Source organism: Xiphophorus hellerii, chromosome 12, assembly GCF_003331165.1.
Source record: "Xiphophorus hellerii strain 12219 chromosome 12, Xiphophorus_hellerii-4.1, whole genome shotgun sequence".
Lineage (NCBI taxonomy): Eukaryota > Metazoa > Chordata > Actinopteri > Cyprinodontiformes > Poeciliidae > Xiphophorus > Xiphophorus hellerii.
Window position 1 is genome coordinate 24804017 of NC_045683.1, and position 27752 is coordinate 24831768.

A 27752-nucleotide genomic window follows, 5' to 3' on the forward strand; every position below is an offset into this window, starting at 1 on the left:
AACAGAACGGGGAGATCCCACGCTTTATATGGAGCAGCTCTAATTCAATTGACATTACTGGCTGGCTTTAATGGATTTTACCTGGTGAGCCCGCAAATTGAATATTTTAAAGCATATGAACTCCGCCGGAGTAGCTGGAGAGAAGAGAAGCAATTTTCATTTTGTGAGCATTTGATAACAAGACGGTGCGTACAGGAGATTGTGCTCCGTTCGTCGAGTTTGATTTGATTCATTTGATTTGTCTGTAAAGCAGCATCCCACTGGTCTCTGTTCTGGGATTTTTATCTCCCTCATGTCATTTGGTGTTTGGTTTTTTTCAGACGCTGTTTCTTCTTTTTATTTTTATTTTCATCTTTTAATCAGAAACACACCCACATCCTGAGACACAATCACATGCAGACAGCTCCATCCCGTACACCTCGACCCTTCCTGCTCCAGTCACGTCTTTCGGCAGGAAGTCGAGCTCCGTGCTGTGTCATCTTGTTGAGCGTCTGAGGCTGTTATTGTTTCATCCCTCACTGTGTTGATCTGGGCGCGGGGCGGGCGGCCGTGCTTCCTCTGCTCTCTCCGTAAAGGTCAGTGAGCTGCGGATGAAGTTGTGTCGATCAGATGAGTGCCATAGACTGACAGCTAATTTTCATCAAAGCATCTTGCGGGGCGAACGGGTGAGGGATGAATCACGGAGCACCCCGGGGCCCCCTTGCCTCCCTGAGGATTCTCTATGACTTATTGGGCTTATTTACTCTGTTTGTTGAGATTGTCTTCTGGTCTGCTGAGATCTAAAGTGTGCCCTTAGAATGCCTTTGTGCAGCTATAGTTCAGGATCGGTCCTTTTTTTCCTATTTCAGGAGCGGCCTCGTCTGATGATCTGGCAGCAGTTGTTGCGCTCTGCTTTTTGTTTTTCTTCCTCGTTTCCATCACCAGCATTCCAAACATGATTTGCATTGATTTATTCTCCTACACCAATTAAAAGCTATTTTGTGAGCACTAGAGCAAGGCATGCCAGAGGGGGTTGTGGGGGGTGTTTTCTTTGTGTCTTTATGCGAACTCCCGGGTGCCTCTGTTATGCACGTTTCACCCAGAGTGAATGTGCCCACACGAGCACGAGCGTTGGTGTTTCCGTGGCACCTTGTGCGCTTCCTCCATCCCTGCCTAGGTATACACAAGCGGATGGGTGTGGGCGTGCATCGGAGATTCCCCGCACGTGCGGCGTATTAGGTCTCACGCTCGCGGGGCTAAATCCTTATGTTGTTGAAGCGGTGTCAGTTGCCTCTGCCACAACACAAAGCTTATCTTTTACCAACTCCCCGTAGCCCCTTTGGGAAGAGAAGACGTGGAGGTGGGGCGGGGGTTGAAGGGATATGGGAGAGCAGACAGGAAGCCACGGGCTGTTGTAAGTAATCCTGGGTTGTTTATTTTTTATTTTTTTGAAGGAAGGTTAAGAAACTGACACCAGGCTGAATGCTAAGCACGAAGACCAAGCGTCCTCGGTCTTCCTCATGCTGTATCGGAAGAAACAGGTTTAGATGTCAACAACCACGTCTAGTCCTGCTTGTGCTCATGATATAACCACGACATGTCAACACAAAGTAGAGTATAGCCGTTAGGTTTGAAGAAAAGGTTACATAGTTTTTAGTGTGTATTTGACAAATAAAGTGTAGTTTCCAAACGTATTGAGTCCTCTTCTCAGTAGCATGCCAGTTGCAGTCGAGGACTGGAGTTTCTGATTCCTGGTGTAGCAAAAGGCTTTGAAAGCAATTTCTATTTCTCTCTTGTTCTGTTGCTGTATTTTATTTTTGCAAATTTCTTGTGAACGCAAATGTTGATTACATTTGCTTGTAAAACTACTTGAGCACACGGGTTAGCCTAAAGGAATATGCGCCAGATCTTCCGAGGTTACCTCACACACCCTTTGACTCTTCCCAGCATGATAACTGCATGAAGTCATCGATGAGACATCGGTGTGCTGGCAGCTGAGCTGGAGCCTACAGGATGGATCCCCATTTGCAGCACGTTTCCTCTGGGCACAGGGTTCTTTATGTCTTGTCTTTTCTTAAAACTGAAACTGAAAATGAGAGTAAAAAAAAAAGTACAAGGGAAATGAAAATGGTACGGCTGACTCTTTCTGCCCCAGGCAACATTGTGACATTATTGCTTTATAATGTGCTGCTATTGAGGGTGTTGTTTCTGCTTAGGTGCATACATGCACCGACTGCACATATGTGGCTATTCGTTTACTGGCATGTATAGATATACGTTTGTTTGCACTGGAAGATTCTCCAGAGCGTGGAAGATTTTTGACAGCATTTGTGCTCAGAATGAAAAAAAATATATATATAAAATGTTGTTTACCTGCCCTGCGCACGCATTCATCTGCAGATTAGTCTGGGCCTTGCTGCTTCCCTCCATACAAGACAGAGTGGAAATATCAAACAGTCACTTTACATTTGCAAAGTAAAGGTGATGTAGGAGTGGGAAAATGGTCAAACGCTCATCACAGGTTGCTTCCAAATGAGTGCAGTTCTTAGAAAGCTAAAAGCACAATTTGACAGTGAGGATGCTGTGACCTGCTATTTTAGAGTTCCAGACCTGATGTTCACATTTAAATGTCTGTTGATGCTACGTTTCATATTCAGAATGATTTTATTTATGCTTGACTCTGATGTTGTATTAGCAACTATGAAAAATACTCAACATAGGAAATCACCCATTGACACTTATTCTCTCAACTGTATTCTTACAGTGCCTTTAAATAATATTCACCCCCTAAGATGTTGTATCCTTTTTATGCTTTTACAAGTCAATCTGGCTTTTTGGACAAAAATATATATATAAAAAAAGAAGCATTAAATGTTGTAATGTTTGAAACAGTACAACATTTGGGTCAACGTTGGGTTGATTCCAGCTCATCAACCCAACGATGAGCTGGAATCCATGTCTGATCCTGGATCTGATCGAGTAGATTCCTTCGTAAAGTTATATACACACCACATTTAGTTTGGCTGCTTTACCCAATGATGAACAATTACTAACAGGATTAAATCAGCACTTAAATAGTAACTTTGTTGTAAAGGGATTTCCAGCTGCTGCCCAGTAGAAATGCTGTCTTCTAGTCAAATGTGTCCAAAACGTGAATCATGTCAACTCCAGCAACAACCATCTGTCAATTGAATGAACGATGAGCGGCTTTTATGGGCTCAATCACCTGCTCTCTTAAACACACCCTAAATATACAATCCAACAACACGCTGCTCGATCTACAGTACAGACCAAAAGTTTGGACACACCTTTTAATTCAATGAGTTTCCTTTATTTTCATAACTATTGACATTGTAGATTCACACTGAAGGCATCAAAACTATGAATAACACATGTGGAAATATGCACTAAACAAAAAAGTGTAAAACAACTGAAAATAGCCCTTATATTCTAGTTTCTTCAAAGTAGCAACCTTTTGCTGTGATTACTACTTTGCACACACTCTGCATTTTCTTGATGAGCTTCAAGAGGTAGTCACCTGAAATGGTTTTCACTTCATAGGTCAACCTGCCCTGTCAGGTTAATAAGTGGGATTTATTGCCTTATAAATAGTCATGAAAATAAAGAAAACCCATTGAATTAGAAGGTGTGTCCAAACTTTTGGTCTGTACTGTATGTGTGTAAACTTGATTCTCCTTTAAACGAAGACCTTTTCCTTTTGAAGAAACGGAACAAGGAAAGCCTGAGAAGGATAAATATGAAAGTAAAACGTCTTTGGAAGAACACTTGGCCCGGTAATTTCCATTTCTCTCCTCTGATGTTTTCCCCCCAGCACGATGTTTTCTCTCCTGCTGCGCACTTGAATGTCGTGAAAATCCAATTAGGTGGACACATTCTGCGAGGATACCACTAAACCTCGCTCCATGATAGCAATCACATGAATTCTTCATATGGGATTTTAGATGTTGCCCTCTCTTTGCTCACACCGTGTCTACACAAAAGGCAAAGTAATTGGCAAACAGATCTCCAATCCTAATGCTTTCTGCCTCTCTTTTATGGTCTCTCAGCAAAACAGTGGGCGCTCCTATAACCCTTGTAGGACTACCATTATAAAAGTCCGCATGAGCATCTTTTTACATTTTTGGATGCTGCAGAGTCATTATTAGGAGCACTCCAATGTTCTTTACATCTATAAAATCCTTATAAGTCCTCCTTTCCAAGTTTGTATGCCATTTATCAATAATAACTGATTAAAAATAGAAAATTTGCAAAACAATAACAAGAACTCCATCCGTTTATAATTTTTTTGACATATTTTTGTAAATATGAAGAGTTTCCTAACTTTATTTACCAAAGTTCCCAATACAAAAAAGTTGCACACAAGCCTTCTAAACCAAACACAATTTATTTGGAGTTTTTTCAAAGCTTCGTTTCAAAGTTACAGCCAATTTTCTAAAAACAATAAAACGAGGGAAAATAAAAAAAATGCTTTTATCAGTGCAATCAGAAAAAAGAAGTGCAGAAGATACATTGCACATTGTACATCAACAATAAAATACAAACATTTAAATGAAAGTGTGTCAGTCTTTGTGTATTCACATGAGTGAATACACAAATTGAGTAAGTCCAATATATGCATACATTTCATTAGCTGTGACATCAGTCCAACGAAATTTTTTTCCAGCAGCTAAATTTTTGGCTGCATTTTTGTTAGTGTTTTCACATAATGTCTTTATGGTAGCCTGGTCAAAAAATAATTTGAATAGCTCTGAAGGTGACGGAATCTCAGTATTGGAAAGGGGCAGCTGAACACCTGGTGTCCTCTTTGGACGGAAATGGAGTGGGGGGTGCAGCAAATGATCAGTCTCCTTCTCTGTTTTCCACTTGACTTGAGTGTCCACATGAGTTTCTGACCTTTTGCCTCTCCTTTTACTAGCTGGACCCTCCCGACTTCTTTTTCTTCCTCTACTTGCACCTGCCACCACACCGTTATTGTCCTCTTCATCATCCTCATTCAGATCGCCATCTTTCTCCTCCACGATATTGCCAGTACTTCACACAGACGTAACATTACAGATTAGTTAGAGTTTTCAATCACACGTTCTGTGTTACGTAAAAAAAAAATAAAAAAATAAAAAATAATATATTTTTTACATATATATATATATGAGCGAAAAAGAGCCCACTTACATATCATGAAGTTTATCGATCCCTTCGATGAAGTCCTCTTCCTCATCAGTGTCTGCAGTATCAGGGTCTGAAGAATACCTCTCCTCATTTTGGCCATCTTGAGCGGTGACGAGCTCCAAGACTTCGGACGCAGAGTAAAATCTTCTTACTCCGTGTCTTTCCATAATTTTTTTTTTTTTGGGTGTTTGCCTTGCAAGAGCAGAGCCAAATAGCACGTGCAGGAAACGGAAATGACTTTCATGAAATCTCACCTGAAGTCATGTGACATTTCATGAAATCTCGTAGTATTTCATTCTGTCAACGTCAGAACAACACAGGAAGTGATTGGCCAGACCCGAGCTGATCTACAAATATAGGGATGGATGCCACATCATGTTTGTGGACCCATCCTTTTTACTATAAATCTGTGAACTCGTCTGCGCGCGCACAGCAACTCGGGGGGGATGTTTAGGGTCGGAAAAGGAAGCGCAATTCTTACAGTTTAATATGCAAAAAAAAAAATTGCTCTACCTTACGTGGTTCGAATTCTACCGGCATTTGAAAAATATGTATGCATCTCAGATCGCCGGCGATCTGGTAGCCCGAATCGGGCTATAATCTCTGCTGTGCGATTCAGAAATGAGAGACCAACGAAATCTGTCTCCTGGCATGTGGGTAAAACGCTATTGTGGAACGTGCTACCAACACTTAGCGGCTCCCCCATCGACACAAACAGAAGGCGCGTAATGGTCTAATGTTTCGCATTGTTTTAGATCCTTGTTGGCAAGCTGCCGCACTTTCTACAACAGCTCTGTCACTCTGAATGAACAGCTCAAATATTCCAATCTATGCCTTTTGGATAGATGCTAATATTTGTTTTGTTATAGGTGGAATTTCTCCATACTTTTTTTTTCACCATTCACTCAATTTGACATTGGGATGGCTAAAAAGAGAAGCGGATGAATTATTCATATGAGAAGAAAAGGCTGATGTGAGGCTAAGACGGTGAGGAATAAATTGTTGAAGTGGCCTTACTGACAGCCAGCAGACAGTCTGCCAGTCTCAGATTCATGCTCATATCACAGTTTTAATGAATCTTTATGACTTTTATAAATCAACATTGACCTTTCTCTGGCCTGTTAATGTTTATTCTCATATGTTTTTGCATGTGGTTTAAATTTAAACTTTCTAAGTTTGGGCTTCACATATTGATTCTAACAAGCATGTTGTTTCCTTACTAGACTTTCTTTTTCTTTATAATCTATATGTTTCTATATGTGAATAGAACTTGTAATTTAATCTCAGTATAAATCCAGCTGTTCTGTTAAGCCCTTGGATGTATAAGAAAGCAATAAGCAGTCCTTGTTACAGATTATTCCATCTGGTGTTTACCAGAGAACTGTTCTCTGGGAAACACCAGAGAAGAGTTCAAAATCAGATTTTTGTGCAGTATTGCAAAAAGTCGAAGACTGAAGTTTGTGTGAAACATTTTGGCTTTTACATGAAAAAAATTGGGAACCATATACTTTTTTTATTCATCTTGAAAATGCTGAACTATTCTATATTGGTCCATCGCTTGAAATCCCATTAAAATACATTGAAGTGTGTGGTTGTAATGTGACAAAATGCTAAAAGGTTCCCCGTGGGTGTACTTTATGGCACCTTTTGGCCTTACTGACACTTTTTAATCAGTCTGATTCAAAGGAAAAACGTCAGAAATAAGACTGAAGTCTGCAGTTTTGTCAGCGGCTCTTTAATGCTGTGACACTCGGGCTTTGACCTCAGGCCAGCCATGGTCAAGCTGAGACACTGCAGAGGACAAAACTATCTCTAATCTACCGGTTCTTGCAACCTAAGTTCATTTTCATCCAATCAATCCCCCAGGGATTTTTATATAGGAGTAGACTTAAGCTAAAGCTGACTTAGCAAAACTCATATCTTGGCTCTCTCACCTCTGTTTTCCTTACAGGCTGATCTGATGACACAGAGTACAAAATTGGTGAAGTGTGCTGTAAGAAAGAAGAGAGAAAAGTTTAAGAATATTGCACTAAACAGCTAGATTAGCATTATTTGAGTGAGCTCCAGTAAGGGACTTTTATCTTGAGCTGGGGCATCTGCAGCAGTGGGACCTCTTCTAAGGAGCTAAATGTAATGTTGGCCTTTAATGTGTGCATTCATTAAACCAGAGCTATACCAGCAACGAAATATTGCACTGCTACCCTTCTTGATATTAACATTGCACAAAATATCTCTGTTGTTTCATCCAGATGTTGTAAATGTTTTTCATTCAGGCTTTAAAAAATATTTGAAAGCATTTATCCAATACATTTTTATTATATGTCATGGCTTAAAAGGTGCTAACATGCAATGCCTTCCTGTCAAAGTACAATTAATTTGTAATGTGACAAAATCATTTCTCAATTTGTCACATTACAACCTGAATTTGTGCTGTTTTAATGTAATTTCCTGTGACATTCAATGCAAAGTTGCTCATCATTTTGAAGTAGAATGGAAAAATAATGCATGGTTTTTATTTATTTTTTTTATTAAAAAAAAGAAAAGTGTGTCGTGCGAGGTTGTTCAAACTAGCTAGCAGTATACCAGCTTTGCATATAAAGACTGAAAATTTGACCAACCTTTTGCAAAAATAGTGTGAGCTCAGTCAGATAGTATCAAAGGCGTTATTTCATATAAATTTTCAAGTCTTGCCAGAGATTTTCAGTGGGACTTAGGCCTCGGCATTAACTTTGATCTAAAGCACTCCTTTGTTCGTTTAGGACTGTTCCGTTTTTGGAAGGCAAACTTCCACCTGCTCTAGTAATTTGTAGCCTCTAAAACGTTTTCTTTTGGTCAGTCTTGTGGAGTTTTGCGACTGACTGTCATATCAACAGTTTGAGTTTATGTGGTCGGGTATGTCTTTGATAGGTTTTGAAGTTCTGTAATACTTTCACGTTTTGGATAATGGAACAGTGCTCTGTGAGATTTTCAAAGCTCGGGATGCTCTTTTACAACCTAACCCTATTTCCAACTCTTCCACTTCCACTCTGCATATATATGCAACTTTATGTTAGTCTGTGACATAAAACCCCAATAAATACTTTGAAGTTACTGGTTTGTGGCGATAATGTGACAAAAAAGTTAGGAATGCATTTTGCAAGGCAGTGCAGAAGAGCAAGTACTAATTCAGGAGACGACATTTCAGATTCTTCCCTTATTAAAATTTTTAAAACTTTACAAAAGTTTTGTAACTTATCGTGTTTTATGAGAATAGCAAGTTACGCTTTTCCATATCTCTTTGGGACTGGAGTGTAGGTGTTTCAGTGAATATACCATTTTTTTTATTTTTCATTTTACAACTTGATACAACTTGATACATGGGAGTTCATTCTATTGTCTTCTCCTACAGAATCGGTAACTCAAATCAGTGCAGTCATAGACGACTGCAGTCTTTTAAACTATTCCATTAGGCATCAGCCGCAAACCATCACAAGGCGTCGTTGTCCTGCCGTCTCTCTGTCATTCCCTCACCCTTCCTCGCTCCTCTTCGTCTTCCCTGCTGAGCCGCTGCATTCCCTGCACACAGTTTATGTAGGCGGGATGGTACAATGACACAGAATTCTCCTTGTGGAGACGCTCGTTTTGAAAGCATGTGGTTTCCTAAGGATTCAGTAGGGGAGAATAATCAGAGTAACGTTGTGATGCACCCAGGGCCAAGAGAAAACAGACCCCAGATGTTACTGAATAGTAGCCTGCCGTGGCAGGCCACACACCACTGGCTGGGGACTCCCATTGTCATGCAGCCTCCATCTTATTGGATTTCGCCTCGGAAACATTTATTTCTCGCGCCGTGCCGTTAAGTGGCGCTTTTATAGAGGCTTCGGAGAAATTCAAAACACGCAATCAGACCTCAGGAAGAATGAGAGGTGAGAGAGAAGGGTTGAATAACAGAAACGGCAACAAGAGATCTCAGTGGTTACGGTGGGATTCATCCAAGAAAGGGTAAAGTTGACACAGAATGCCTCTGAAGTGTGAATGCGCCACTTTGTGCTCTGTGATTTCCCCGTGTACCGCCTGGATGCTCTTTCTTTTTATCAGTTCACTTCAGCTCAGACTTAGGATGGTGCCAATGAAGACTCGTCAAGGTCTCTTGTGATTGCTGACAGTGTTGAAAGCAGCATGTTGTGTTACTTTAAACTGTCAGCTAAACACTGCCGTCTCTTTGCACTCTTCACTGTCTTCCCTCTGAGGGCTGTTGGTCTCTTTCTCTACTTTGGTTATATAATACTTTGTAATCAAAAGAGTGTGACGAGTGTGCCACAATGTCTCCCCAGGAGACGTGTGTCTAAACACAAGGAGCACCCAGAAGAGCCCAGGTGCACTGGAATGGTGTTTTCTACTTCATTTCTGCATCTGAAAGCCACATGACACTGTAACACACTTAGCATCGACGACAACAACATTTTGTCCACACGTGTCGGGGAGTTTGTAAAGTACACACCACCATTACGATTATTGTGTGCAGCTGCTTTGATACCATGCGTGACCTTGTTACTGGTATACGATATGCAGAAGTCTTATGAAACGGCATAAAAATTTAGAAATAAGCTTTTTGACCTAGTTTCAAATGCTAAAATTTCCACTGAATTTCTTTTACGTGATGCCAGAAAAAGCCTCACAGTGATCAGTTTTTTCCTTTTTCCCATCCAGGATTTTGTTCATTGCCTGATTTAATCCATTACATTGTCTGGCCAGGGTATTTATGTCCCCTTTTTTATTCTCACTACCAAAATCGTCTCTGTTTTCTAAATTCTAGAATAATTTAATCTTTCTTCAGAATCATACAAATATTAGACACATTTATTTTGTAACTGGTAGAACTGCCTTTTCAGTCTTAAATGTTCCACAAGATTAACATTAGAACTTCAAAAACATAGATTTTGTTGTTCTTTGTTACAAATCTGGTAGCATAATTTGGCTCATTGTTCTTTTAAAGACCCATTCCTGCCCAATATTAAAATTCCCGACCAATGCTTCAATATCTATAAATAAAGTTACATCATAATACTGTCTATTTTGTACTGTGTGTCTGTTCCTTCCTTTCTTTTTCCTTCAAATCTAAATATAGTCATTGTGGTCAAACACTTCAACTTAAGTTTCATCGGACCACAGGACATGTCTCCAAAATGTAACATCTTTTTCCCTCTGCGCATATGCAAACTATAATAATTTTTCTAAACACTGCTTTTGGAGTCATTTCCTGTCTAAGTGACCTTTCAGTCCATCTCGGTACTTGTTTCACTGTGGATAGTGGCATTTGGGATTGAATATGTTGATAGCAAAACTGTTGGTTATACATTTCACAATTTGGTCTTTGTGGAGCAGTGGCAGAAAGAGTCATTTTTGGAAGAAAGTGGCATATCGGACGCTTTTCCTCGGCCAGGAGACAGAAAATGGTCAGAGTTGATGGGAAGATGGACGGAGCTAAATAGAGCCCAGTCCTGGATGAAACAAAACAAACAGGCTTCGAAGGAGTAGAAACTGAGGTGGAAGGTGGAGGTGGAAGTTCACCATCCAGCATGGTATTAACCCTAAACATACAGCATTCAAATTTTATAATGGCCCAGTCAAAGTACAGAGATAATTCTAATTGATGTGTAAAGCTGGTAGACACATCCTGCAGCAGTAAATGGAGAAACTGCCTGTTCTACAAAGCACTGATTTTGGGATGGGAAATTTTAAAAAATGATCAATTATTTTCTTTCTCCTTCTCACTTATGTTCTTACTTGTTTTATTCCTGTTGCTATTCCTGAGTCCACCAGTATGGAGAAGCAGTTGATCGATTGTGGATCGTTTCCACATCCGTCTGACTGGGACTGGGACTGTCTGCCTGCTGTCTCACCTGCAGGAATGTCCGACGCTTACAGGTTGCAAGGCCAAATTGACCATTTAGTCAATAAAAGACACTTCAACCATCCTGCACCAAATGCTCTGTGGACATATTATGGACTGTGGAGTAATGACTGGCTGCCTTTTGAGACTCAGCTGTGTTTAAAACATTCTGGGAGCACACTGCAAGTCACTGATAGACATCCTGGCCACTGAGGTGGAACAAAACCTGATAAAAGATCCTGCTTCCTCCACTGGGACCATGAGAGAGGACTGTACCAGAGCTTTTTTTTTTTGTTCCAGTTGTACACATCCCACCAGTCAGATTTCCTGCTCCACATTTACTTTGTTTGGAACATTAAATATAATATTTGGAAAGAAATTGTTTTAAAAAAGTAAGCTTTAAAATAAATTATTTCAGTATAACTTCAAGTAAATAATTTATGTTGCTAATTTTGATCCCTCTTCTCTCATGAAGAGGTTTAGAATTTCTCGAATGAAAATCAGATTTATTTTTATCATTATTATTTCTACTAAAATAAGAAAAAAAGCAAAAAGAAAGCATAACTTTATACAGCACTGCACAGACATACTTAAACATGTCAGAAACTTGACGTTACCGTAGTGAAAACGGCAAGGTTGTCCCAATTTACCTTTACTTTCAGTCCCTATGTATGTGGTCTACGTAGCAAATGCTTGGTTAATTTTTGAAAAAATAAGTATTTGAGGAGTCCTAACTTAACTGGAAAACTAAAGAATTATGTTTCTTCTGTGAATAAACCTCCTATGTTTATGCTTGCCATACTGCCTTTGTCATCCTGTTACCCAGTCAGGCTGAGGAGGAGACTGAGTTTAGATTACATGCTTGTACAAGATAATTATGTGTTTAGGTGTCAAGATTATTTTGTCTTTTTATGTGGGATCAGTTAGCTGCTTAGGTGGCAAAAACATACAGTTCGCAGCAAGTTAATCAAAGTGTTAACAATACCAAATCAATATACACACTTTAATCATACTATATCTCTGACCAACTAAGGTTGGTTGAAAATCTGTTGGGGTTTTTTTTATTATCATTATTATAAAACAAAACAGAGGAAGAAAAAAAAAATAACACAGTTTTTAAGTGACCCTTAGATCTAGTGTTGATCACAGATTCCACTTTCATTTCTCACAAGCTACCTGCAGCCCGACAGCGCAAGGTATCACATCAAAGAAATGGGCTTGATTGGAGAGGGCAGATATATTCATAGGATGACAGATAGGCAATTGCGTCTAAAAAGGGCAGCAACAAATTCAAGATGAAAGCGAAGCCCCGTCTTTGGTCTCATCTGCCAACCTGCTATGGATTGGACAGGGAAAGTGATTTGGCCTTCTGTTATAATTTAGTCTGCTCTTCAATCATTGTACTTCACTGTCAGTCTTAGCTAGCATCACACAGACCTTCCACTGTGCTACGTTTTGCAACAATGGCTTGAATCTACCGTATGTCGGTGCTTTTACCTTCAAATTAGACTGTGTGCATTCGGTCTATTATATTCCATGTTACATTTTCATTTGCTCCCAAAGACAGTTCTGTCCTTTATACTCCCCTGAGCTGAAGACACCTCAGACGCTGTAAACATATCAATCAAAAAAAAAAGGAGAGACATTTCCATAATTTCGTTTTCATACTGCAAGAGAGAATCTATTACTGTTTGAGGTGAAAGCAGGACAGCAGCGTAACAGGCTTGTAATTACAACGTATAGCCTGATCTTATGACAAACATTCGCCAAAGATGGCAGACTGCAGAATGAAATTGCTATTTACTTTGATTATTTCATGCCATGTTGTTTCGGGAACATAGCAAATGTACACACCAGCGGTGTTTGAGGCAGACATGATGCAGTTTTATTCATCAAAATCAGCAGTCAGCTTGTCTTTTAAACAGGCATAAAAAAAATAATTAAAATACATCACTCCCCTTACGGCTTCCCTTCATGGGCTTCCTGTCTGTTTCCGGATTGATTTAAAAAATTTATTGCTTTCTTCTCAGACTTCCAACGGTCTGACCCCGTCTTATTCAATACCAGACAAAGCAGCACTATGAGCTGGATCTGCATTAGAACTTAAAAAAATACGTTTAGTCAGAGTTTGTGGTCTTCAGACGTCTCTGCTTTGTTTCTTTAACTTACAATGAGTATCTACTTCTTTAAAAGTGAAAAGAACTAAGACAACTTTCTGCAAATGTTCACAATTAACTCCTAAAGGAAAATATAATTGTCTATGAACTTCCAATGACATATTTTAGAGTGGAATAAAACATTGCATTACATCATCTTCCCTTGTAAAAACCCAGCAACCTGAATGATGTGTGCTTTTTGTATTTTGGAAGCAGATTGTAATTTGTTTGTGGCATGATGAAATTTGAGCACCTGTCTAATATACAACGCTAGAAAAAATAAAGAAACCACCGCACTGAAGCCCATTGAAAACCTCATGGTTGTTCCATCATTTCTGAACTCTTCCCGAGTTAAAACATTAGTATTGTTGTTTCTAAATGAATATGAAATTGTTTTCTTTGCATTATTTCAGGTCTGAAAGCACTGCATCTTTTTGACTATTTTCCATTTTCTGCAAATAAATTCTAAACTTTTTCCTGGAATATCAGAGGCATGTTGTCGGTAGTTCATAGAATAAAAGAACAATGTTCATTTTACTCAAACATATAACTATGAAAAGTAAAATCAGAGAAACAAATTGTTTTATGTGGTCTCTTAATTTTTGCCAGGGGTATATTAATTTAAATAATTGCTACAGATTTCATCATTTAAAATACAGCAACTGTAATAAAGACTTTTTGTCAAACTTTTCAATGATGAAACCTTCAGTTTCCTACAAAGATGTCTGTCTTTGCAGTCCCATGTTTATTATTGTAATACTGTCGCATCTCCAAAATATCACTATGCGCGTTTTGAAAATGTAGAAATAATAGTAACTACATATCTATAGCATATAAAATAAAAAGCAACTATATTTTGTTGTACCTTATTTCTGTAGGGAAGAGTTGGAAAAGCTTCTTCTACTATTGCTACAACATCTTGGACTCATTGTGAAACTTCTTTATTTTCTTTAGTAAGCTGAATTTGGAGCTGGTGTACGAAAAAAACCCAGCAAAACAATTTTCAAGGACTTCTCCACGCCAGATAGCCAAAACGACAACACACATAGACATCCAGTAATGTAAATAACTGATCTCTTTTTTTTAATTTACTATTTCTTCACAGGGTAAAATTAAAAGAAGGAGTGACGTTCCTTGGGGCGCGTCCCAGCAACCCCACTCAGTGGATCGTCAGCCAGGACTTGAGGAGTGAAGGTCATCGTGTGGTAACCCTCCACTGCCTCAGAAAGGAGTCCACGTACGATCAGCAAAGGTCAGCACAAAGTTATTTCGCTTCAAACTAATCCGTTCAGATTTTGCATCATATTGAACTTTGCTGTAAGTAAAGGTGCTCCGTCCACTGTAGTCTCAGAGTCACTTTAAGGTAACAGCGTCTTAAAAATGGCTTTGTAAGGCCCCGTGAGGCAAGTCTCCAAAAATATATATATATTTTTTTTTCTTAACTGCTGGTGCTGTCACTGATGATTCCCATTTGGTAAGGGACACACAATCGCTGAAATACAGTGTGAACAGTTATCTAAGCGATGTTCCCCTCTGCTGAAATGACATGCTTAACTTGACAGAACTGTGGGCAGCAGAAAGTTGACTTCTGCAGTATTTTATTTTATTTTTCCATTTCTCTCTTACTCCTGTCGTCTTGCCGTCCTGCCCCCCCCCCGCCCCCCGGCTCTCGTTTTTATTTGCCTATATATTTTTCACACTGCTGAGCCTCTCGGGCCGTTGGCCGTTTCTAATCTGCATTCACGTCTTTAAACTAATCTGGCAGATAGGGAACGTGATTGCCAGCACGAGGGAAAGGTTGCTGCGTTAATTAAGTGTTGATTGAAGGCCTTTGTGTGTTTTAATGGTTTTTTCCTCTTCGGATCAGGAAGTAGTTTTAATAAATCTAACTTTCTAGTGACAGGTGTAATTTTATGGATTATGGGATGATTGGAGGCCGGGGGAAAAGCATGCTTATTTGCTCTTTAGCCTTCGTTCCGCTTAGCAAACTTGAAACTATTTCTTGAAGGAAACAAGACACTTGACTGCAACTGCTACTTTATGATCAAAGTTGTGCAGGAGTTTATTTAAGAGCAGAGCCGCCTGTTAGACATAAGTAATTATAATTTGTTGGTCCAGTGACTTTTCTTTAGACACACTGCTTTTAGTGGATCATTACAGGGAATGATTATGGTCTAACTATAGTGTTACAGCAGTGGAAATCATAGACAGCCCTTAAAATCAGCACAGCTGTAAGATCAGAAGCAGCTTGTAAACATTTATTTTATTTTTTTTAACAAATCCCATCCAGCAAATTTTTATGTGTGAAATGACTCTTACATTAGTGGCTTCCTCTGTAATGGGAAGTCAGATGTATGTAGCAGATTTAATTTTATGAACCTTTCAGAAAAGCCAGCTTCAGTAAATATTTGCTAAGAGACAAAAAATGCAGTTAAAGAGCACAATGTTTAAGTCTGTCTCGTTTATTTGCAAATCGTGACATTGTCTCATCAGGTTATGTGTGACAACAGATATTAGAACTAAAACATACATTTATTTAACATTACTAGTGTGACCTCACAGTGAGGCTGCATGGTAGCACAGTTGGTAGAAGTGATGCATTGCAGCAATAAGGTCTTGGGTTCAAATCCCTGCCTGTGGTCTCTCTGCATGGTGTTTATATATTCTCTCTATTTTCTCTGGATAACCCAGCTTTCCTCCATAGCTCAAATCTCTTTACCTGCCTAACCATCATTGTGACTGTACAGGATTGAGAAAGAGAGAGAGAGATAAGCTTTGGTCCTCATTTAGATTTTTCACAGATTCATTTGTTTTAACCTTTTAAATATTACTACGACCTGCGAAGTTTAGTCATATCTCTGTTTTCTTGTGAGCATTTCTTGGCTTATGAAGATTCATGCACATCTGTCTTTGTGCAATGGAGTGTTTCTTGTCTTCTCTGTTTGAAAAAGTGTCCAAGAAAAATGGACCCCTGTTGACAAATCGTGTTTATAGCCCTTTGAAGCAGAAAAACCAGGCGGACTGGCAATAAAGCCTTCGATACACCGTGACTGACTTTAAAGAACTAAAGAATCAATGGCATCAAAAAAAAGTATACTTATTTCATAGGAGTTGGGAGACATGGTGACATGGCTGCAAAAAAATAAATAAACTATTTTATGTATCTTTTATTACTCAAATTAAAGGTTGGCTTTTTAATTTTTTCAGTTTGACCTAATTTTGACCAATAAAAGATTTATTATTTGTAAGGCTTATGCCACATGCGTAACAAGTTGCCAATAACGGTGAGGAGTTCCTTAGCTGTAACTGCAGTTCTGCACAGCAAAGCTAATCTTTTTACTTAAGTATAATAAATAAGGCCTGTGTCAGTCTTAACTACAGTGTTAAACATTTGATGTAGAATTTTTTCAAATTACTTAAAAACCTATTTACTTGGGCCTGCCATAGAAATGCATAGACCAGTGAAATGCCTTGCAAAGCAAAAGAAAAATCTGATGTTTTTTTAACAATAATAATATTTGTTGTTATTCTTCTGCTAAGAGATGAGGGCGTTTTCTGGTAACCAAGTGCAAGTAAACATCTGATTTTTACCAACTGTGGATTTCTTGTGCCTAAGCAGAAAATCAGTATTTCAAAAGAGCTTATGTTTAACAAACAATGACTAAGTTTGTGTTAAGAGATGAGCGTTTTTTGTTTCTATGGTAACCAAGTGCCACGAAGTAAAAATCTGACTTTTGCTTTTGCAAAAGTAAAACTTAGAAGGCAATGCATTAACATTAGCTCAAACATTAGCACTGCACTGCCCCCCACTGCCCACATTAGCAGTGGCCTTTTCCCTTAAATAAGCGTTTTAGCTATTTTGTTTATTTATTAGATGTGCTTAGTACACTGACTGAAGGAAGTCAATGTAAGACAACACGCTAGCTGTACCCCACACGCCACTGGCAGCATTTAGGCTAACATTAGCATTTTTGGCAAAGTTTATCTTATACACTCATTTTAGCATACTGAATATAAGAAGTCCACTTTAGTCAACATTCTTGTAATTCTCCGCAAACTATTGACTACACTGTAGCTTACTTTAGCATTGAGGCTAATTTTTAATATCAAAACGCTGGATTCCAGCTGACGGGCACACTTGGGCAGAGCCCCATTTAAATTTCTTCAGAAATTTTCTACTTTAAATATATTGCTATGATATTTTGTCCTAAAATGCTTTACAGTTACTTTTGTTTTTCGTAATTGAGACATTTTCAATGGGAATGGTTGCCTAGTAACAACAGCATTTCTAATTCCTGTAATTCATGCCAGCTGCATCCTAAACAATGACTACAGTAGAAGCAATGGCATAATTGGCTTCCCTTTGGTGCGGATTCACGTCTCTCTACGTTGTTTTGCGAACATGTCCTTTTACCTGCAGACAGACACAACCTCATTACAGTAGTAAAATTATATTTTATTGATTTACTAAGTAAAGAAACCAGAGCCATGAGTGAGGATATCAAGTCATATCCCAGCTGCTTGGGCTTTGCTCGTTGGTCTCTTCCTTAATCCTCACAGCTGTCAAACTCTCATCACAAAGCAGACTAAAGACGCTCTGTGATGGCTTTACTATACAGAATGCCCCAATTTTTTCTTTGTCTGGCCCTCGCCGCTCCCAGCCATTCCAGTGAAGCTCTTTCAGAAGGAGATTAGACATAGGTACCTCATCTGTTGAGCTGTCACTCTGTCTGCTTTCTTCTTGCCAAGACTTCTTTGAGCGCAGAATAATGATGAAGAGTTTGATCGCTTTATTTCAAAGAAATGTAAAATGCTGTTTTTTTATTTGCGTGTTTCAACTGCGGGGTGTCGCATGTTCACTCGTTTGTTATGGGTTTTATCCGACCATTCATAGATTGCCTCTTCCGTCGGAGGAATCAGATATGTCCTCTGAAACAGCAACAGTTTCTCTACAGTAAAATGTTGTAGTTCAGTCACCACTTTCGAGGAATTATTATTCTACCTTTCAGTTCTGGTAAAAGGGGGCATACAGCAAGGAGCAGTTCAGTCTGATATTAGTGTTTCATTTTACAGGAAAATTATGAACGGAAAATATGAAGAGATTTAAAAAAAGAGTCTGGCCACATGGTCAAATATGTAAAAACTACCGCAACAGGATTCAAAATATTTTCTAGCTGTTGTTACTCTACCCTTTGAAAATCAATCGTTTTCAAATGGTAGTCATTATCTAACTATCTAATCAATTAATCAAGTTTATTAATATAGCACATTTCAGCAACAAGACTGTTCAAAGTGCTTTACGTCCTAAAAACACAAGAATACAAATTCATAAAATACCCCATGCCATCAACAATTGAGAAAACCAAAAAGAAACTTTACATTTCTATGAGTGCCATCATCAAAATCATCAATACACGTCAAATATGTTGGTGAACGTTTTATTTATTATGGTTCAAAAACAGCTCTGAACAGGTGGCGTTTTAGTCTAGATTTAAAGGAACTCAGTGTTTCAGTTGTTTTGCAGTTTTCTGGAAGTTTGTTCCAGATTTGTGGTGCATAGAAGCTAAATGCTGCTAATTCATGTTTGGTTCTGGGGATGCAGAGCAGACCAGAACCAGAAGACCTGAGAGTTCTGGAAGGTTGATGCAACGACAGCAGATCTTGTGATGCTAAGCTGTTAAATTATTTGTAAACTAAAAACAGTATTTCAAAGTCTATTCTTTCAATGAGCTTGTAACATTAGCACACTTACAACGTAGTCAAAACATTTTGACCACATTTGTAAAATTCTTTCTTTTTTTTATCAAAACAGAACTTTCTTGTCAGGGCCACAGAAAATGCACAGCTCTCCCAAAGTGTCTTCTTTCTGTGATGGACCCTTTTAGCCGTTTGACTTGTCGGGTCAGGTTTCTTTTTCTCCATAGAAAATGATCATCACTCCATGGACACGATGCCTTTACTAACCTCGTGCCCTCACCACACGCAGACAGACACGCCGTCATGCTAAATGGAGTGTGAACTGCACACACAGTTCAGATCATCAGCTAAGCTACATATGGATCGACGCCACTGCTGCTGGACTTTAATGCACTTGAACAATGGGTGTGGTGCCGGTTGTTGTGCCTGAGCGTGGGTCAGGTGGACTCTGAGCTCGTTCAGCTTGTCACTTTGAACTGTTTACCCTCACCAGCTGAGCCACTGCTCCCCGTCTACTCACAGCTGATGCTCCAGAACCCCCACCTGGCCCACCGTGCAGCAGACTGATTAAATGCTCAACCACGAACTGTTTACTGTCTGCTTCAAAGCATTTTCCTCTGCATTTGTTAAACTATATTCTTTTTCTGAATATGTGAATCGGCAACTCCTTTGTTGTGGTTCTTAGGTTTTTCGATGAAAAAAATAATGAAAACCTCCTCAACGTGTTTCTTTTGCATAATGAATGCAACAATGAGGGAGCTGGTTTTTGCTAAACTTCATAGAGGATGAGAGAATGAACAGTCTTATTTAGAAAGTTTAATGAAGCTGAAGGCATCTTTCAGCTGTGGCGAAGGCTGAAAGATGCCTGTCTTTGTCCCTTCTAAGAGAAAAGCGTTTTATTTTTTTGGCAGATGAAAGAGAGTTCAGAGGAAGCAAATGGTCCGAGGCTGGGAATCGAACCGGCGGACAAATGCTTTGAGGGCTGTATTTGGTGCACCTGCTCTACCATTGAGCCACCTGGTGCCCTCAAGAAAAGTCTGCCTTTTAATTCCATACATCTGCAACACAAGCTGAATCAAAGATGCCACTTTAGTATGATTTTTGTGATTTTATAAACGTCCTCATCTTTCCTGAGCGTTGCGTCATATTTTGGATTCAACACCGAAGCCTTTCCAGGACAGCTCCAAATAATCTGTCATTGCGCCTGCAGCACGTCAGAGGAATCAGAAGGGCTTTTCTACGGAAAGGAACAAAATGCTGCTGTGGTGTGCTCATAACACTGACGGCACCATGCACTCTGGTAGATTGAAAAGTTCACTCTGTCACCATTAAAGGCGAGGCCGTTCAAAACAAAAGCGGCCCTGCTTCGTCAGCATGTCATAAGCTGTAAGAGGAGAATGCGGTTGCTCATTAGGACTGTCTGGGTGCAGATGGATCTTCTTTATGAACCACCACTTCATTAATCCTCCACGCCACGCCACACCCAGCACGCGGACAGCTTGTTACAGTCACCCCACCAGAGAGTCTCAAATTTTATAGTTTGTCAGGATTTTATGTGAAATACATTTTTAAAAAGTGTGTCAAGTGTAAGTCTTTTGAGGCACTTTTTTTTTTTACAATTGTAGAAAGTATTTTGAGAAATGTATTTTATGAATCAAATTTTTGTCCATTCTTTGGAAAATAGCTAGAGCTCCATCAAATTGGACAGAGAGCATCTTTGAACCTCAGCGTTCAAGTCTTAAATGGATTTTGATCTGGACTTTGACTGAGCCATTCTAACATTGTCCCTATGGCTGCATATAATAATTGTTCAGCTGCTGCAAACATCTGTTGCAGCCTCTAACAGGGTTTCTTCCACTATTGACCTGTGTTGGGCATCAATTTTTGACCTGCTTCTCTTTTCTTTCTGAGAAAAGCATGACGCTGCCACCTCCGTGTTTCATGGTGGAGACGATGCGTTCAGCTTGATGTGACGCGTTAGCTTTCTGTCACACTAATCATTTTGTGTCAGGGACCAGATTGCTAATTGTAGCCTCATCTGGCCAGAGCCACTTCTTCCGCATGATTTCTGTTTTCCTCATTTCAAAATGCAAACTGACCTTCTTATATCTTCTTTTTTTTAATTGCTTGTTTTTTTCCTCACTATTTTGACCACCCTAAATTTATCCGGATTTGTAAGTCACTGTAGAAATCTGAATGACTTTAAGGTGACTCAATACTGTAATTCAGTCAGGCCGATTGAGGCGTCTTTTACATTGTCTGAGTCCAATTTGCACAGAGATAAAATTAATCTCTTTAAATCTAGTGTGCAATCCTTTTGTCTGCCTCATTGAGGTAGGCTCATGAATAGAAAGGACAAAGTTGGATAGCAATGAATGAGATTCACGTTCTTATTTTTCTATTCAAAGTCTAAAAAACAGCAGCAATAAGTTGATCTGACATTACAGCAACATAAGGAATTTTTCACGTTTATGCACTTTGTCAGACATATGGGAAAAAAAGGTGCTTCAACACATGAGAAGGTCACTTTGAAGACAAACAAACAGGCACAAAGTTTCATCACAAAGATCTGCAACTCCCCTCTTGCTCTGATTTGACAATCGACAATAAAGCCATTTTGGTTTTGGTTTTTTTGTTTTTTCTTCCTTTTTTGTAGGAATCAGGTTTTGTTGGTGCTCAGCAATCCTGAAAATGAGCCACATGCTGTGGGCTTTAATGCTGCATAATGCTGCATAAATCAAGGCGCAAATGAAATGGCCCAATTACATTAGGGGCAAACAGGGATGTTAACTTGACAGTCTTAATGCTAACACTCTTAATAATGAATCAGCCCAATTCCCAGTGGGCTCCGTTTAGTGGTAAAATGCTCTCAGTGGAGTCTCATTGGCGCTATTTACCAACACGCTACTGCTGTCTACACAGCTTTAATGTATTAGTTTTTATTTATTTATTATTATTCATCTAATATTAGTAGAAGTAACATGAGATCAATTCCAATATCCATACATGTACCACGGCTAGTGTTTCAAGGATATTAACACTTTAACCAGGACTGAGTGAAATGAGGGGTTCCTATTGGAGGATGGGATGTAAAGCTGATGAGAAAGGAACAATCAGATTGTTGGAAGTAAAGGCAATGTGATTTGGTTCTCTCTATCAGCACGTGAAAGGAGATGTGGCATTTTCTCCGGCTCCGACAGCCATCTGATTACGGTAGTCACTCCAGATTACATCGAACTGTTCGGACTGAAAAAGTGCGCTCGCTTCCCAGTTCGCCGTCCAGACAGTAATAACTTCCAGTCGAGAGGAGCGGATCTGTGCTCTGTCCGTCCGCACCTAGTGACCATGAAGTTTACAGAAAGCAAGAAGTCGGTGGTGTATGTACTGGCTTTCGTATTAACCTGGGGTTATTTTAGCTACATGAAGTGAGAGGTCGGGTTGCATGAAAGCTTATCTGATTTCACTGATATCTCAGCCAGCAATGGTACCATCTGGGTGGAAGCGGATATGCCGGAGAGAGACAGATTGTGGTTTACATGTGTCCTGGAGAGTTCATGTGTATCAGATTTAAAAAGGTTTAATGGTAAGTATGCCTCTCTGAGAGGTTAATCCCCCCCCGAGGATCAGATCAGTGCAACATGTATTTGGAGTTTTTGCATCAACTGTGTTATTTTTTGTATTTATGTAATTTAAGACGGTTTTTAAAGAGAAAGGCTTACATTATATAACATGCAAACCTTAAACAAATCTACAACACGCAGATTGCCCGCTTCCTTTCATTCTGACGCTGTCGAAATGCTTTAGGAGACTAACCGTACCGTCATGAGCATTTAATTAGCTGCGGCAACTTCTGGATCAACAATATGGCTTTGTTAAAAGCAGCATTTTATAAATAGTTTAAGGAATATTTCAAAGTGATAATCCACCGGAGAATTGTGGTGTATTTTTTAAGTTGAACTTAATAGCCAGAAGACTATTTTAATGAAAGAAAAAACAGCTCCCACCTTCCTATGTGTGGTTACGTTATAAACTAGACAGCAACAGAGAACAAACAAAACTTGTTGCAGCTAATTAATAGTATTGGAGAAAAGAAGTTGTACTGAGGAGAAAATCTTGCTTTTTGCAACATGTTGACAGAAAATTTTAGTAGTTACAATACCCAGACTGTATTGTTTTAAAACAGTTTGGGTTATCATTAATATTTTATTTTCTAATCGTTACATTGAAATATAAGTGCTTCTCTTTTGTTTTGATCATTTCCCACAAACATCAACATTCCATGGAAGACAATGTGTTAATCCTCTTTTTGTAAAACGTTTTGTTTGTTTGTTTGTTTTAAAACCTAAAAATAAGAAATGAGACATCGGTTCTTTAAAATGACTGCTTATTTCCTATAGTAGATATTCATTAAAACATTTTAAGTCATGTAACATTTGTGATTCTAAACGAGTTTTATTTCACTGGACCAAGGTCAAAAATGGCTATTTGGTTTGTAAAGACTACAGACCCCCGGGTCATGGGATTGACCTAGAATACTGGCTCCTATTCGGAGAAGAAAAACCAATAACAGTAACTACCCAAGGGAAATGACATGAAAAGAAAAACGTCAAATTGTGCATTAAGATGTTACAATTCCAACAAGTTCAGTCGCTGTAATCGCCTGTGCGAAACCATGTGGAAAATAAAGGGAGGAATTACAGGGGGCATGTGTCTGGATAACTGTTCTGTTGGCATTTTAGCACACTCAATAAAGCGATGCGTATAAGGGAGTGAAATAATGTAAAAACGAGATCTGGAAGATCCATTTTGAGGATCGTTCACATCAATTTTGATTTTATGGAATGTGTTAAATGCATTTGGACAGTCCCAGACAGATACAGGGAGGAACTTCTGGACACTAATCTTAAGTAGACAGTTCAGGAGAAAGCTGGGAGATGTAGGCCATGTATCTTTTATTTCCCAGTTTTAGCTGCACACTTTGAAAGTGCACAGGGCCTGTGATCTTAGTTGATTGACCTATATAATAAAAAGGACCGAGGGATCTGTAAAGGGATGTTTGTGGTTAAGTATGAAACAATCTGACATGAGCATTCTCACAACTTTATTTGATATTTATTGACAAACAGCTAAGTTTAGATTCACCCTTATCATATAAAACTGAGTTTATGGGGCGTGCTGTGGTGGCGTTGGGGTTAGCGCATCCCATGTTTGGAGGCCTTGAGTCCTCGACACGGCCGTCGCGGGTTCGACTCCCGGACCCGGCGGCATTTGCCGCATGTCTTCCCCCCTCTCCTTCTCCCTGTCCTGTGAGCCTAGTGTCCCTTATTTCAAAAGAAAAGGGACACTAGAGCCCACAAAAAGACCCCCTGGTGGGGTACAAAAAAAACAACTGAGTTTATGATCACTTCTTTACGTGTGAATACTGACATAGCTAGCGCTAGCTTGTGCTAACTACTTAGTACATAAACAAACTTGTTCTGTGGTTTAAACTAAAGCCATTAACACAAGCGACTGACATTAGCATCATTTTACTGTTATACTATGTCTTATTTCATCCTGTGGAAGAGGTTCACGTCTTATCAGGTCGTTGGCTTGTTCAAACTGTTATCTGTAAAGAAAGACAAGGCTGAGACAGAAGCTGTAACCTAAATTTGTGACTTCATAAATCCTTCATTTGGGTTAAAGGAATGACTAGACAAATTTTGCTACGTTGTAGTTCTTACTGTGTTCATATATTAGTGATCACATTCCTATTTTTAACAGCCTTTCAACGTCCTATTCCTGAGCTGCATTTTTAAAAACAACGAGAATCGCACCGTGACAGAAAAATTGACAGCAGCCAGAGTCTGAGAAGGCATCTCCCCTCCGCAAACGTGTCCCTCCTACCAGTGAATCAGTACATTTTGTTTTATCACGAGAGCCTCTGTGAAGCATAACAGGGGAACAAATGAACACATTTTAGATTTATTTGCCACGCTCTTGAAATAGTAAATACAAGTTCCCCGACGTTTCTGGCGAAGGACACAGTTTAGGTGAATTTAGACGTGGGGTGAAGATCAAAATTGTGGCTGTCGCAGCATGTAGCTTTCAGCCAGGGGAAGAGAGGTGGGCTCAGATGTAAACATGCAATTGTCTGTAGGCTCTGCGACAAAACGTGGTGGATGCTTTCCCTCCTACAACTGTAATTACATCTTTAGAGAATCTACTGAATGAGTGTTGAGTTTGGATTGAATTGCGTTGTGGCGCATTCAGCTCAGCATCTTTGACAACAAACAGCAGGGCTGACACAACAAGAACCGCCTGGATTCAATATTTCCATTCAAGCCTCTCATCCCGTCAAATTATCCATCTGAATAGGCATAAGAAAACCTGGCATGAACTTGGCTCCAATTAACCTGAGTTTGGATGGACTTTAAGATGATTAACTTTCATCCTGCAGCCTGTTCCACTTAAAGAAACACCTGCCACGGCTGCAGGACCGTTTATTTATTTATTTGTTTTTTTTACATGATTAAACAGTGCAACAGACTGGTGACCTGTCCAGGGTGAACCCCGCCTCTTGCCCGAAACTTAACTGGAGATAGACACCAGCACCCCTCCCGACCCCACTAGGGACAAGGGTGTTAGGAAATGGATGGATGGATGGATGATTAAACACAACTAGTCCAGTCATCCTATTTAAAGAGGCCCAGGGCCACAGAGGGATGTGCAGCGGCAGTGGTTGAGGTGAAGAAATGACAAGAAGTGGGAGGAGGGGGCATTCTACACGAACAAAGAAAAGGGGGCGTCGAGGATCTTATCGGGAAGAGGCGGCCCCCGCTTTCAGTCAGCAACAGATTGAATCAACCTGAAGGCAAACAGAAGAGGTGCGCGTCGCATCCTCTCATCTGCAGCACCGCATTTGTGCGTGCATACACTGACAAGCAATCGTTTGCCGTCCTTCGTTATCGCCGCCGAGTCTTAACAGGCGGAAAGCAGGACTCTTGTCTGCTTGATAACAGGGGATAAAGAAAAAAGTTGGATGCCGCGGGACGTTCTCCTCCCCCAGCAGCTTCGTGCCAGTTTAGCCAGGCTCACCGGCCTTGACATGTAATCAGACGGGTGCGGGCTCCTCGCCGGGCCTCTGGGGGTATCGGAGATTAGCCCTGAGCGGTTCAGCACAACCGGACCGGCAGACATGTCCACACGCCTCCAGATGAGATGCCACTCTTTGTAGGTGTCACCTTTTCCTCCTCGAGCCTCCGAGCACGAGGGCAGACGAGCTTTCTCACACTCGCAGAGACACATGTTGCTGCTGGAGTGATTTAAGGTTACATTTTAGCCGACTGTGAAGCATCTGTTCCCGTCTTTGACACGCGCAGCTTTGGGAAGGCGCCCACAAAAACACCTTATTTTTTTCATGAGGAAAGAAGAAAATACTTTTTATAGATCCCAGTTGTTTAGTCCGACACTCTGTGATCTACCTCTGCTCTACAGAACCTCTGGGTCTCTCTCAGGCTACACGTCAGCGAGCGGCTTTGAATCACTGCGCCGAATATGTAAATGGATGCCATTAAAGCTCTCTTTCTTTAATTAGTCTTTAGATTTCATGACTGAGCGCTTCCAATTATGGATCAATGTCTCATTTCTGCTCACGCACCCCTGGGTGAGTGGAGGCAGTTTTTCCTTTTGCAAAATGCTTTACAATGCCTCTTCTGCCAAGAAGGCTGCTCACATCACACTCTGCAACTGCTGATAAATGCAAAACGCTGCTGCTGCAACCCCACCACTGCATTTATGAACGAGTGCATTTTCCTTCTTGAAACTTGGTAACATTTTAGCCCACTCAGTCACTGCAGCAGCCTGTGTGGAACTGTAGTACAGAAGTTATGAGTGGGCAAACTGTAGTGGTAGTAAGGTACAGAGCTCTGAAGAGACTTTCACACCCTTTGAACTTTGTTCATATTTTGTCATAAAACAGTCATGAACTAAGGTTTTTCTTTCCTTGTTTTTTGGTGATTGATCAAGACGAAGTAGTACCTAAGTGTGAGTTGAAAACAATATACAGTAGTTTCCCATATGGGAAAAATTTGACCAAAAAAATTACATTTTAAATTACCAAACATGTAAGCGGTGATCTGACTAAAATTGTGCTATTTATTACATATTGTTGCATTGATGAATGGATTGAGATCTGGTGGCTGTGTCAGCTTAATTTATGTTAAAGCTATTAAATCTGCTCAAAAACACCTCAATATGATCCAGCATTTACTTTGTTCCTCCTTCATTTTAAGACCGACTTTGCTTTACTGAATTTAGATGGTGTGTATGTTTGGTTATTTTAGAATTTAGTTTCAATTTATTTATTTACAAATTCAAATGTATGACATTCAAGTCGCTCTGATTACACCATCTTATTGATATCACAAGCACCGTAATGGCAGCATCATGCTGTGTGGGGGTTGTGTGTTACTTCAGCAGGAACAGATACAATTGTCAAAATGAATGAAATATGCATGACAGCAACCCTAAACATTTAGTCAGAGCTACAATACAATGACTTAGTTTAATAAACATTGTGTGTGTGTGTGTATGAATAGTTCAGACCTAAATCTATAGGTCAAGACTTTAAATTTGCTTTTCGCAGGTGGATCCCACTCATTTTCAGAGAGTTTGAGTTATTTTTGCAAAATAAGAGTGGGTAAACTTTCAGCTAATAATTTTGTGCAGTTGATAGAGAAAAACCCCAAAAACAGGAAGCTGAAATTTCAGCATTTACTTGAATTGATTGTAAATAAGTTGCATATGGTTTTTCTAATATTTATTTGTGGGACAAAAAAGTAAACCATGTAATATTTTCTTGCCTGTTAAAATGTGGAATA

General features: G+C 39.7%; 1 protein-coding gene and 1 long non-coding RNA gene across 2 annotated transcripts in view; one reads left to right on the forward strand and one right to left on the reverse strand.

Annotated features, from left to right (window-relative positions):
• Nucleotides 1-27752, forward strand: part of LOC116730110 (transmembrane protein 132C) — a 181368-nt gene that overhangs the window by 72158 nt on the left and 81458 nt on the right. The window contains exon 3 of the mRNA XM_032579121.1: nt 14300-14446. Coding sequence (XP_032435012.1) covers nt 14300-14446 — 147 coding nt within the window. The remainder of the gene's footprint in view (nt 1-14299; nt 14447-27752) is intronic.
• On the reverse strand, nt 4366-5754 carry LOC116730111 (uncharacterized). Its single transcript, XR_004341261.1, has 2 exons — nt 5170-5754; nt 4366-5031 (listed from the first exon to the last, which is right to left on the reverse strand). It is a non-coding gene; the product is annotated as an uncharacterized LOC116730111 (long non-coding RNA).